This window comes from Sturnira hondurensis, unplaced genomic scaffold (assembly GCF_014824575.4).
Source record: "Sturnira hondurensis isolate 20B ecotype Veracruz unplaced genomic scaffold, ASM1482457v3 Scaffold0013381, whole genome shotgun sequence".
NCBI lineage: Eukaryota > Metazoa > Chordata > Mammalia > Chiroptera > Phyllostomidae > Sturnira > Sturnira hondurensis.
In genome coordinates this window covers 3,547,852-3,560,422 of record NW_028086012.1, presented here as the reverse complement: position 1 = coordinate 3,560,422, position 12,571 = coordinate 3,547,852, and the positions used below count along the sequence as shown (strand labels likewise).

The 12,571-nt window shown below is 58.0% G+C and overlaps 1 protein-coding gene across 7 annotated transcripts in view; it reads right to left on the bottom strand.

Annotated features, from left to right (window-relative positions):
• The window catches only part of COL16A1 (collagen type XVI alpha 1 chain), a 50,358-nt gene that overhangs the window by 15,482 nt on the left and 22,305 nt on the right, over positions 1-12,571 (bottom strand). For 4 of the 7 annotated variants that reach the window (XM_037061600.1, XM_037061606.1, XM_037061602.1 and 1 more), the window contains 13 exons: positions 12,150-12,209; positions 11,920-11,967; positions 11,734-11,787; positions 8,162-8,215; positions 7,893-7,925; positions 5,437-5,553; positions 5,305-5,346; positions 5,130-5,216; positions 4,435-4,479; positions 3,479-3,523; positions 1,699-1,752; positions 1,106-1,159; positions 542-595 (listed from right to left, as the gene is read on the bottom strand). In XM_037061600.1, coding sequence (XP_036917495.1) covers positions 542-595; positions 1,106-1,159; positions 1,699-1,752; positions 3,479-3,523; positions 4,435-4,479; positions 5,130-5,216; positions 5,305-5,346; positions 5,437-5,553; positions 7,893-7,925; positions 8,162-8,215; positions 11,734-11,787; positions 11,920-11,967; positions 12,150-12,209 — 747 coding nt within the window. The remainder of the gene's footprint in view (positions 1-541; positions 596-1,105; positions 1,160-1,698; positions 1,753-3,478; positions 3,524-4,434; positions 4,480-5,129; positions 5,217-5,304; positions 5,347-5,436; positions 5,554-7,892; positions 7,926-8,161; positions 8,216-11,733; positions 11,788-11,919; positions 11,968-12,149; positions 12,210-12,571) is intronic. The other 3 variants (XM_037061603.1, XM_037061604.1, XM_037061605.1) reach the window with 3 other exon arrangements.

Sequence of the window (12,571 nt, the reverse complement as noted above, 5' to 3'; positions counted from 1 at the left end):
ACCTGGGGTTGCAGGCAGGCTGCACCCTAAGTCACTAACTAGCTGCAGGGCCCTGGATGAGCCACGCCACTCTAAGAACCTCGGGGTCCTCATCTGACAACAGCCTGGCTCCTGCGCTCAGCACAAGCCTGGCTCTGCAAAGGGTGGGTCTGGGCTTGTGTGGGTGCAGCCGGCCAGGTGGTCGAGCCAGGTCTAGATCCCAGGACTGGGCCTCTCTGCCCACCCCTGCCAGCCTGCCTTTGCTGGGGTGGGGGTGGGGGTGTCTCCTGCCAGCTGACCCCTGGCCCCCCTCCCCTTGGCAGCCCGGGGCCATTGGTCCCATGGATCCTGCTGAGGTTCTCCTCACAGCTCTGGCCACCATCCTGTGCTGACTGCTTGGGATGCAGCTGGAGTGACTCGGGGGGCAGGGAAGCAGCGGCCGAGTGCCTGCCTCACAGGCTTCTGGGAAGATCTCCGTGGCGGTGGTGTAGGCGGCAGGCAGGGACGGGCTCTGTTTGAAGCCCTGCTCCCACCCCCGCGCTGGGCTTCGACAAAGACTCACCGATTCTCCCTTCTCTCCTGAGGGCCCAGTGTAGCCTCGCTCTCCCTTGATGCCCTGAGAAGTGAGCAAGGAGAGAGAAATTAGCCCCATGGCCTGCTTGTCACAGCACTAATGAGAGGGGTGGAGCCTGCAGCCTAACACAGACTGCCTGGGGGGAGAGAGGTGGGCTGCTCCTTGCCTGCCACTGTGGGCCTCACTGGAAAGAGGAAACGTGCCCACCCAGCAGGCTCCTGTGGGGGGCACCTCCATGCTGTCCCTCCAACTCTCTCAACAACCCCCCACCCCCAAGCAGATCTGTCTTGCCAGGTCTCGGCCTCTGAGGGCACTCTAAGGGTCTGGCCCTTGGTGTGCAGCGACTACAGTGAGCCCCCAGAGCAAAGTGGTGGCACCACGCCACACCACCAAAGGGGCTTGCAGCGGACATGGTGGTGTACGGACAGTCTGGCAAAGGCACCGGGCCAAGATGCTCGGAAAGGAAGGAGCTGCTGAGGGACGCCAAGCCCCGTCCTGCCCTGACCACCACCCCAAGGCTCCAACACCCCCAAGCCAGTGCCTCTTACTCACAGGCAGTCCCGGTGGGCCCATGGCGCCTGGGTAGCCGGGTTGCCCTGGGGCACCCTGCAAAGAAAGGTAGATATGATCGGCCGCTAACATTTCTGTTCCCCCTTCCCGTGAAAAAGGATGGCCAAAGCCAGAATGCCTGGAGCTGCCATTCAGCAGGTGCCCACCCAGGTCAGCCACCACCGAGGGCCATTTCCCCAAGGCCCAGGTTCACTGGGTCTTGACTACCATGGAGACCCTGGGAGCTGAGCCAGAGGTGGGGACCCAGAGCAGGCACTGACAAGGGCCAGGGAGGGGGAGTAGGAGGGGCCTGGTAGTGCAGCAAGAAGAGGAATGGAGAACGGCCCCCAGGGACGTCTGTGGAAACCAGGGCACAGGGGTGTTCACCCCTTATGGGGAGCTGGGGCACATGGAGATGGGTCTCCTTGGATCCTGAAGTGGCATGAAGACCACCACACTGAGGGGGTTGGGGCTGAAGGGTGAGAGTTTCTAAATCCGGGGTTCACCTCCCATCTTCCATGCGGCAGCCCCCTGGGGCCCCACTGGTTGCCCCAGGTTTCTTCATCTATCTCCGCCCCCTGTCGGCCCCCTCTTACCGGTTCCCCCTTCTCCCCCGTCAGGCCCCTGAGGCCTCGCTCTCCTTGAAGACCCTTGGAGAGAAAAATCATGAGCAACCACAGGGGATAGCCTTCCCTACCCCGCACCTGACTCCTGCCCCTGTCCTGCAGCCCTTCGTGTCCTTTCCAGGCAAACATGGGGGTTGCTGGTGGCCCTCTGGGGTGCCCAGCAAGGAGTCCATAGGGCATGTGTCCTGGAAGTGTGACTGTCATATGCAGGTGCCTCTCAGAAGCACAGCCCCCAAGATAGGTAACTACAGAGATATGGCCCCCAAGGTGGGGGACTCCCAGAGGGTACCTCTGAGGCAGGTGACTGTCATTGATGTGCTCTACTATGGTAATTGTCTGGGTGTGCCTTCAAGAGGGTGACACACATGTGCTCTATCTGTGATGGCAACGGTCAGGAGAGGTGCCCCGGGAGTGATGCTCCCACTAGAATGTACCGCCAGGCACCCAACACTTACCTGTCCAAGTCCCCCTCCCTCCCCCAGTCAAAATCACCTTCTTTTGGGGACACAGGGGAGAGACAGGGGAAGGCTGCCTCCAGAGCGGTCCCTGTCACTTTTCGGGGTAGAAAGGGACGGCAACGTCAATCAAAGCTGGAGCTCCCACCCCCCACTCCTCACCCTGCCCTTCGCGCATTCACTGCAGCATGAAGGGGCCGTGTCTGTCCCTCCTCCCTCGTGCCCGCAAGAGACGGCGCCCAAATCTTTCCGCAACACAAGACAGATGGCTAGACGGACAGATGGCCCCTTCACCCAAGCAAGCAGGAAGAGACATGGTTGGGCCAGGATGAGGGCATGGGGACAGCTGGAATTGCGACAAGGAGGGGCCCAGCTCCCTGGGCCTGCGCCACCAGGCCGGGGAGGAGGGGAGCCAGGCCCCAGGAGCACACAACCTGACACCCGGTAGGTTAGTTCCCGTGACCCCGAGCACAGTGAGAATGAGGATGGTTCAAACACACTTGTGGCGATGATGAAGGCGGAGAAATTAAGGACGCCTGGCAGAAGGAGCAGACCAAGATGCCGAGAACAGAGGGGCAGGGCCCCCGACTTTCAGAAACCCCACTGGCTGGCATCACATGTCCAGCCTTGGAGCAGACTGGGACTGGGACCAAGAAGGAGGAAAGGAAGAGGAGGAAGCTGAGAGTTTCCTCCAGGACGATGGGAAAGGCGCAGGCACCGTCACCTTTTGGTCCCCGGGGTGCCTCTGGACAGCCCTGCCAAGCAGCAGGGCAGCAAACCTGTGCCAGCCTGCAATGTGAAGCCCTAAAGCTTTGGCACCCCTGCCAGGCTCCAAGCCAGGCACCTGGCAGGGCCCCAAGAATGACTTTCAGCAAATCTTCAGTGAACACCAAAGGTGGGAGAAGCGGGAGGCAGGAACGAGAAGGGAGGAATGGAGAGGGCCCTAGGGGCACCAGCTCAAAATAAGAAGGCGAAAGAGCTCCAGAGGACTTATGGAGAGTGATGTGCCATTGTGGGGCAGAAAAGGGAAACAAAGGCAATGGGGCGGGGCTGGGCGATGAGAGAGAGCAGGAGAAGTGGGAGAAGGGGGAAATGATGAGAAGGCAGACACTGGGAGGATGCCCAAGCTGCTGGGACCTCAGGGAGCCTGTGTCGTTAGCCACCATGCCTGCAGGGGACAACGACAAGCAAACATGGAGGATGGAGGTGAGGCCATGACAGGGAAGGAGACAAGCAAAAGCCACAGAGACCTGGCTGGTGGGGGGAGGGGAGGTTGAGCAGCACTAGGTTCTTACAGGCAATCCGGGGGAGCCAACGGCACCAGGAAAACCTGGGGGGCCCTGGTGGGAGAAACAGGCAGGTCACATCTCACAGGCACAGTCTCTCTGGGGCACAGTCTGGGGCTGAGGGGTCGTGGGAGAGGTCACGGGAATATTTCAAGGCAGCTGGAAAAGAGGCTCTTTGGAAGTCTTGGCCCAGAGACGCACGCTCCTCCCCTTGGCTCCAGAAAGAGTGGCTGGACCATCAGCAGATGAGAGACAGCCCCCAGGGCCAGCAGCCCTTCCCGAGTCAGCCCGGGTCTAACGGAGCCCCCTTGCTGGGGCGGAAGCCCCTCATCCCTGTTACCTGACCTTCAGAGCCCCCAGCTGGGTGGCTCCTGTTTCTAAGATAGTTCCCACCAGCCTTTTTTTTCTCCAAAGAAAGCATTTTCCACTCTCCCAGCCTTTTCTAATCACTTCTATTCTCCCGCCACACCAACACCACAGAGCACTCCGGGGGATGCCCCTCGTCTGGCCTTCAGAGGCTTGTCTTGGAGATGGCCCTGCAGAGCAGGGGAGGGCAGCTCCATCTCAGCCCCTGGCCCCTGTAGGGACTGGTGTCACGGGGGCATAGAGGGATCTGGCCAGGCTGCCACGTGCTTTCCTGGCTGCAGAGGCCAAGAGCCAGCAGCCTCGGCGCCCCCCTGCCTAGGCCAGCCCGGGTCCCTTATGCAAAACACAGCAGGGATGGAGATGGGGAAACACAGATGCGCCCCTGAGGCCTTCTCTATGCAGGACCACGGGCAGAGCAGCAGATCCCCTGGGGTCCGGTGGTGGGGGTGCACAGCCCCCATGGACACTGCCGAGAGAAGGGAGTGGGCAGTGGGAGTGTCCTCGTTCTGCCCCAAGCAGCTTCCTGGACACATGGCAGCAAAGTGGTTTCCACGCACTAAGACCCCTCTGAGAGCTTCTCAAGCAGGCCAGATACTTACAACGGGGCCTGGAGGACCCGGGGAGCCCCTCGTGCCAGGCGGACCCTGCAAAGGAAGCCAAGGGAAAGGGATGAAGAGGCTCAGGCCCCACAGAGCCCAGGGTCTCAGCAGCCCTCCTGGCTCACCACGGCCAGAATCTGCAGGCAGCTGATGTCAAAGCAGGATGTGAAAGCTGATGTCAAACCTGGCATTCAGTTCATTGAATCGCCCAACACATATCTATTGAGCAGCTGTACTAGGTACCAGGCGCTGATCCAGGTGCTGGGGACACAGCAATAAACAGAACACAAAAACCTGCGCCTCGTGGTGCTTACACTTTAGTGAGGAGGCGGGCGGTAAAGGACAGAATGGGGGCTGGCACGTAGCTGGTGCTCGGTAGGTGCCTGAGGAATGCTCTTAAATGAAGGAAATACACAGCATGTCAGACAGTGACGTGACACGGACAGAGGTGGCAGCTAGGTCGGAGAGAGAGAGGGTCCGGTGGACCAAGAGCAGTGAGGAGACCAGTGTGCTCGGAGAGCAGTGAGGTCAGAGCAGTCAGGGGCGCCAGCCGACCTGTCCTCGGAGGCCCCCGAAGGACTCCCAAGGGACAGGGAACCAGCCACTGGAGGGCCCAGGAAGACATTTGGCAGCAATGAAACTGCCCTCGGGAACTAGGGGTGGCTTTGAGGATGAGGGCCCACCCCTGGTCTCACCTCTTCTCCTCTCTGACCCGGCAGACCTGGGGGACCGGGCAGGCCGGGGCTCCCTGCACAGCCCGGCTCGCCCTCGATGTTGTCTCCCTGGAGCAGAGGGAGATGGTGGGGGTGAGCAGGCAGGGGCCCTCCCTGTGGGGCTCAGGGCGGGGGGGGGGCGTGAAGGCCCACTCACCCGGGCCTCCTCAGCTCTGGGGCGCTCCTGCTCTGCGAAGCACTGTGAGGGAGGGACAACGATAGGCTCTGTCAGGGGTGGCCACCAGGGGCTCTCCCTGCACCAAGGCCACCCCTGAGCCCAGCCTCTTACCCGGGCACAGTTGTCGAAGCCTGGCGCTCCAGGGATGCCCTGGTCTCCCTTCTCCCCTTTCTGCAGGAGGGCCGCTGGGTGGGCTGTCTGCCTCTGAACACAGTCCCGACAGAGGTTCTGAGGAGGGAAAGGGGAGGGTGCTGGGGCACGGGTCTGAGGTGGCCGGGAAGGGCCAGATGGAAGAACCCCCCATCTGAATGCAGCCTGTGCACCCTGCCTGGCAGGCAGCCCTCCGCCCACCCTCTCCTTCTCCCCAGCCACGTCCCTGGGCAGCTCTGCTCCATCCTCAGGGGACACAGTTCCAACACTGGCTTTGAGTTTCCTCCAAGAAGCAGTGCTGGTGGGCCCCGCCAAAGCCACTTTCCAGACAGGCGTGTGGGAGGAGGCAAAGGGGCCCACGGAGGGACCATCTGTCCTGGTTGTTCCTGAAACCTGCGCCCACTGTGAGGACATGCCACGGTGGTTTAGGCTGAAAAGGCCGCTCTGAGCAGCTTCCGCAGGAGCAGAGGAAGCAGCTGCAGGAGCGGCTGGGCCTTTTGCAGACACCCTCGGGGATGTGCCTTCTGTCCCCAGCAGGTCCCAGCTGTCAGAGACTCCCAATTCGCTGGGCCCAACAGTCTTCCCGACAAGAAGGTCTCCCCCTTACCTGGGGGTTTAACCTCTGTGGGTCACAGAGCCCTCTGGGAGTTTGATGGAAGCTATGAGTCCTCTTCCCAGAAAAATAAAACCCACTAACAAAAAAAGTAGACTACAGTTTTAGAGGACTGGGAAGCCTGGGGTCTCTGCGTGTCCTGGTGGGGTGTCCGTGAACCTCCTGGGCAGGAGCCCCTGCTCCACCCTCACTGTTCCCTGCACAGCCCTTGACACAGCTGTCACTTATTCAGCACCCACATGCCAGTCATCGTGATAGGCCCATGCACATTATCGCACTGGACCCTGACAGCACAGTGAGGCAGGTCATCTTAGCAGAATCGTGGAGATGAGAAAGCCCACACTCAGAGAGACAGCGTGACTTGTCCACGGTATGGGGCAGCCTGGACTAAACCCTGGCCTGGCTGAGGCCAGAGCTGGTGCTCAGTCCATAGGCCCAGGCATCCTCTGGGCTGTGCGCGAATTGGGGGGGGGCTCCCAGTCAGCACTCCCTGGGGTGCTCCGGCCCCTCTCCAGACTGCTGCTCAGGGCCCCCTGCAGAGCACTTGGTTAAGGAGCCATCAGAAGTGCCACACAGAGAAACGTTAAGCCCTGCGTGAGCCGCACAGTCACTTGCCCAGGGGCGGGACCGGGAGGAGCCCAGACTGCTGGAAGCCTGGGGCAGAGGAACTGGGGTGTCTTTGCCGCAACCCCACTGTGCTCTAACCTGGAACCACTGCCAGGAAGCTCACCTGGCCTCAGGCTGCTTCTGGAGACGCTTGCTGCCTGGGGCAGCGATTTTTAATCAGTGAGTTGCAAGAATTTTTAAAACATGCGATACCTATTTAGTCAGGGGCACTGACCTCTTTCCCCTTAGAGTGTCAAATAAAAAAAGACAACAGGCAATGCAATAGCCATCCAGTGTGAATGAATCAAAACTATACCTATTTTTATGTCAGGTCAGCAAAAATATATCTTTTGGTGTGCTACAGAATTTTTAAATTAAAATTAAAAAATTTTTGTGTGCCATGAGGTGAAAAAGGTTGAAAATCACTGGGCTAGGGCAGGCACAGGGCAGGCATGCCCCATGCCATCCTGACCCAGTGGGAAGTAGGACATCTAGGGTACCAACTAGCCAGTGCTAGAAGGTGGCAGGACAGGGGACTCTGGTGGCCAAAGCTTGAGAAGGACCCCTGAGGATGCTGAGCTGGAGGAGAGAAAAGTTCAGCTCTCATCTCCAGAGGTGACTGAGTGAGGAAGGGCTGTCTCACCCTTGGCTCCCAAGGGACAATCTCAGCCCAGCCTGAAAGGCTAGACCAAGCTGCGCCCTTCCGTGTGACCTTGACACTGTCTGCTGCCCTGGCACAGGCTGACTCTGCCTCCGGGCTCCAAGTCCCCTTGCACCTTTAGAATTGCTTCTAGAATCCTGTCTCCCTCCTGGATTCTTCCTGGATTGACCAGAAGATGGCTGAAGCCTTCCCCGAGACCCCCACCCAGTCTCACCACACAGTGCGACCAGGGCGGGCAGGCCCCAGACCCCCCCAGTGCACTTGCTCCCTCCCCACTCTGCTCTGGGTGCTGCTAGACCCTGGCCTGGCGTGACCAGTCGGGTAGAGGGCCTCACGGCTTTGGGATTAGAGCTGCCAATAGCATCCACCACGTGGGTACCTTCTCAGGGTTCCTTCAAACAGGGTCCCTTCAGCAGGTGTTGCCTGAGGGTTAGGAGCTAGACCCTCTTATACATGCATGGAGCCCACAAACAGCTCCCTCTGCAGCTCTCTCTGCCACCCCCGCTAGTCCCTACCCCCTCCCTCTTGCCCTCTTACCTGAAGGACGTGCTGTTCAATGGGTAAGGATCCCTGCAAGAGACAGATGGGAGGGCTCCGGTGAGGGAGGGAAAGGGGGAAGGAGAATTATGGCATCAGGCGGAGCCTTGGGAAGCCATGTGCCATCCAGGCTTCTCCCAGCCTTGGAAGAGGGAGAGAGAAGAGGGCCCCCCACACACACACACTAATGCCACTGCAGCTCAGGGCACTGGCCTGGCAAGCTCAGCCCTGGGAAGGCAGCTGGACAGCGAGTCCTGGCTGGTACCTACCACTTCTGCAGGCAGCCCGGGCTGTCCCGGCAAACCGTTGTTTCCAGGCATCCCCTGCAGCCAAGAGGAGACACCAGTGAGTGGGCTCCCCTCTCTAGCCCCCAGGGTTCCCTGCTTCATTCCCACCATCCCCACTGCCTCGTCCCCTCATCTTGCAAAGCTGAGCCCATAGTCTCAGCTCAAAATCCCCAGATGGGGTCATAGGGTGACCCCCAAACCAGTCCGACAGGGTGTTTTTTCTCCACGTGTTACCGGAAGTCGGAAATTAGGCAAAGGGTGTTTTATATAGTAAGTAACCATTGTTTCTTTCTGTGCTAAGTCCTTTTCCTACATTTTTTCATTGAATCACCACAATTCTATTGGTGAACTAGGTGTTATCTCCATCTTAAAAGCAGAACAAGAGAGGGTGAGTAACTGCCCAAGGTCACAGGGCAAGCAAGGCACAGAGGTGAGGTTCAGAGTGAGGACTGCTGGCCTCAACCCCCCTCTCAACCACGACTCCAGCATCATTTCTCAAAAGACCCCCCCAAGGACACTCATAAACACAAGGTGGAGCCTGGGGAGTTAGACCTAGTTAGGCACCAATTCCTACTACCTGTATAACATTTGGCAGGTTACGTGCGGGAAGAAGCAACCTCTGTGCCTCAGTTTCCTTACCTATAACACAGGGCTAGTTTACAGTGAGGCTTAAAAGGAGACCGGAGCTGTAAGGAGCTTAGGACACAGCCCAGCACGCAGAACGCTCACAGGAAAGGTTTGCCCCTGAACTCTCTGCCCCCCTGGCAGACTCACAGTGCGCACGTGCATATTCAATGCTCCATGGAAGCCGGGCGTGCACTCCCTTCAAATCCTCAATGCCTGACAAGGAGGAGGCATGCTCCACATGTGGAGCGAACGCACCCCTGCTCGCCCTGCTCTCCCGGCCCGGGATTTCCTTGGCCAGCACGGAGAGCTGGCCGTCCTTCGGGTCCCAGCTCCCAGCAAGAGAACATGCACCTTCTCCCACCAGTCCACCCGCTTTCGGGCCAGGCTTCACCAGGCCTGGGTCAGACCCCAGGTCAGCCCTGCTGTCTCCTCTTACGCCACTGTGTCATCACCCAGTCCTGCTCATTCTGTGTCCTAAAGGAGTTTGTGGGGTGAAGTGCCTAGAACAGTGCCTTGGGAAGGGAAAAAAACCTTGAACATGTTAATTATAATTATGCCCTAAATTCTAATTCACCCCTGCTTCACTCTGCATTGCCTGTGTGTTAGTTCAAGCCTGATCCTTTTTGACCTTTCCCTGCCCTCAGAACTAAAACACCCACCTATTATTCTACTGTAGATGTGGACAGCTGTTTGCTCACTGTCTACTAGCTATCTAGCCCTGGACACATTTCTTAACCCCTGTGCTTCAGTTTCCTCTCCTGGGAAATGGGTGAGGGTTGCATGATATAGCCAAGCAGTGGCCTTGGGCCAGTGAGCGCTGTGTGTCCCCAGGCCAGTTTCTGCACATGAAGGAGGAGATGCAGCAGAGGACCTGGCCTGAGGGACAGGACCTGCACCCTGCCTGGCACAGGGTAGCTGCCTGTTAGAGGCAGCCTCAGCCTGGTCCCCAGCACTGGCACTGGAAGAGGACTCTGGTGCCTGGGACTACCAGGCTCAGCAGTCACTGCTCTCTGCCTCATTCCCCCAGCATGCCTTGGCACGGCTCTCACTGCATCAGCGTGAGCTGGTTAACAGCTCACTTTGAAATGACTGCCGTGCTTCCCCAAGCAAACTGCAAGCTCCCTGCAGACAGATTCCTGTTTGCTGGCAGAAATGCAGCAGGGGAAGCCCTGATACTTGGGAAACGTGTAGCTGCCCCTGGGGGCCCGGAGTTGGCTCTGCTTCTGCCTCTGGATGAGGCAGAGAACTGTGATCAGAGTGGAGATTCCCATCAGCAATGGGTATGCGTGTGTGCGCATGAGTGTAAAATCTCCAAATCACCAGGGCCGTGGGGAATGCAGTTTGCAAAGAGCTTCCATGTGATTCTACCCTCCTTCTTCAGATGAAAATCACCCTTCCAGGAGCTGAGAGCCAGACACACAGCAGCCACTGTCTGTGCCTCCCAGGAGGAAGGGAGAAGAAATGTGGCCTGCTGTGCAAGCCACTGGGGAACCGTCTCGGAAGGCGGCACAGGGCAGAAAAAAGTGCTCTGCACAGCACTGGGAAGCTCAGCCCAGTGCCACCAACTCCCGGCCGGGTGACCTCAGCCAAGATTCTTCCCCCTCCCAGAGCCCTGTTTTGCCCCACTGGGGCCTAGGGATACAACACCTTCCTACTAGTGTTGATATAAGGCTTAAATGAATGAGACAATGGATGTAAAATAATAATAGTAGTTGTCACCCTGGCTGGTGTAGCTCGGTGGATTGAGCGCGAGCCTGTGAACCAAAGGATCATGGTTCGATTCCCAGTCAGGACACATGCCTGGGCTGTAGGCCAGTTCCCAGCAGGGGATGCACAAGAGGCAACCATACATTGATGTTTCTCTCCCTGTCTCCTTCCCTTCCCCTCTAAAGATAAACTAATAAAATCTTTTAAAAAATAGTAGTTGTCATCATAATGATGGTGAATGCCTTCTAAGCACCTACTATGTGCCAGGCACCGTTCTATACACTTACATTTTTCATGCATTAGCTTGTTTGAAATTCACAATAGCCCCATGAGGTACATGTGATAATTACCACCACTTAACAGATAGAGACACAGAGAGGGTGAGTAACTGGACCAGCATCACACAGCTAGCATGTAGCCAAGCTGGGATTCAAAGTCAGGCTGCCAGGTTCTGGGACAAACACTAGTCAGTGCGGTGGGACCTCGACTCCAGCTGCTCTTTCCTTACTATCCCTGGCCTCCCCACCAGAGATGGCACATTCCCCCTCCAGCCCTCGCACCCGCTGCTCTGTCAGGAATACTCTCCCCTGAGAATAAAGCATAACGAGATTCACTCCTCACATTCCTTAAGCCTCTATTCAAATGGTACCTTCTGTTCAACATTTCCCCCACATCTCTTCCCTGCCTTCCTCCCGTTTTCTATTCCCACTTCCTACTGTATCTTTCTCCTTAGCGTGTATCATCTCCTGACATACTATATTCCATTTATTAATCTTGCTCATTGTCTGTCCCTCTAACTAGAAAACAAACTCCAAGAGAAGAGGGATGTTTTATTTCATCCACTGTTTTATCACCAGCAACTTAAAAAAAAAAATAAAAACGGTCCCTGGAAAATAGTAGGTGTGCAAAAAACAGGTGGAACTCTGCACCAGTGCAAGAAATGTTTCATCTGACCCAGATTCTGGGTTCCTGACAGCTGGCCAAGGCCTGGGCCTGGCATGGGTGTCAGTAGGGTGGCTTGGCTAGGGCACAGCAGGACATTCCTTAAAAAAAAGCCCAGGAGTGCTCATGGCCTGCCCCAGGGGTCAGAGGGCCCTCCAGAGCACCCTGGGGAGTGCGAGCACAGAGGAGTGAGAAATGACAGGTGTGCATGCACACCCTGGGGTCCAGCACACAGCATGTGCCTTGCCTCCCAAACTCATTCTCCTACCCCCATTCACCTGCAGCCCAGGCATCCCAGGGGGGCCTGGTGGTCCGGGAACTCCTGGGGGACCCTGAGGGAGAGAGGAAATAATCAGACCCAGAAGAAAGCGCTGCCCCGTTGCTGGGGGCAGCAGTGTGAGGGCGGACAAGCCGAGAGGCGCTGGCGGACAAGAGGAGAAACAGAGGAGACAAGCGACACACACCTGCGGGCCCGGCTGCCAGGAGCTGCCCATCCAAAGTCCCGGAGCACCCTGGGTGGGAGTGGGGGTCGCAAAAGGGGAGAGGTTACAGGCAACGTCCACACCAAGCGCAGGGCTGCATGGGGAGGCAGCTGGCTGGGGCGCAAAGCCCTGCGGGGCTTTTGCATGTTGGGCTGTGGCAGGAAGCCAGGCCTCTCCCCCGGGCTGGGGGGAGGGCTCTCAGCGCCACTTACCGGCATGCCAGAGAAGACAGGGTCTCCTCGGTAGGGACAGGAGCACTCCCCGGGCTCACCCTGAAAAGACAGGCGCCTTTGTCAGAGGAGAGCAAGGATGGAGGGCCTTCTGGAAACTGACAGCTGGGAGGTGGCACAGGCACGTGGGATGGAGAGGCCAGGGTTTAAATCTAGGACCTGCACTTGAGCAGTCTGTTTGACCCCTTGAACCTCAGCCTCCTCATCTGTGAGGTGGGGGTAGTAACGCCAAATGCATAGACTGTCATGAATACGGAACAGATCAGTGCATGCAGAGCTCCTGCCCCGTGGGAGGCACTCAGCAAACAAGGGCTGCTGCTATGCCTACGTTTTCCGTTTCACCGCCACCTACTGCAGCACAGGTATTCCCACCTCCAGTGCAGTCGCAGCTCCTCCCAGCGGCA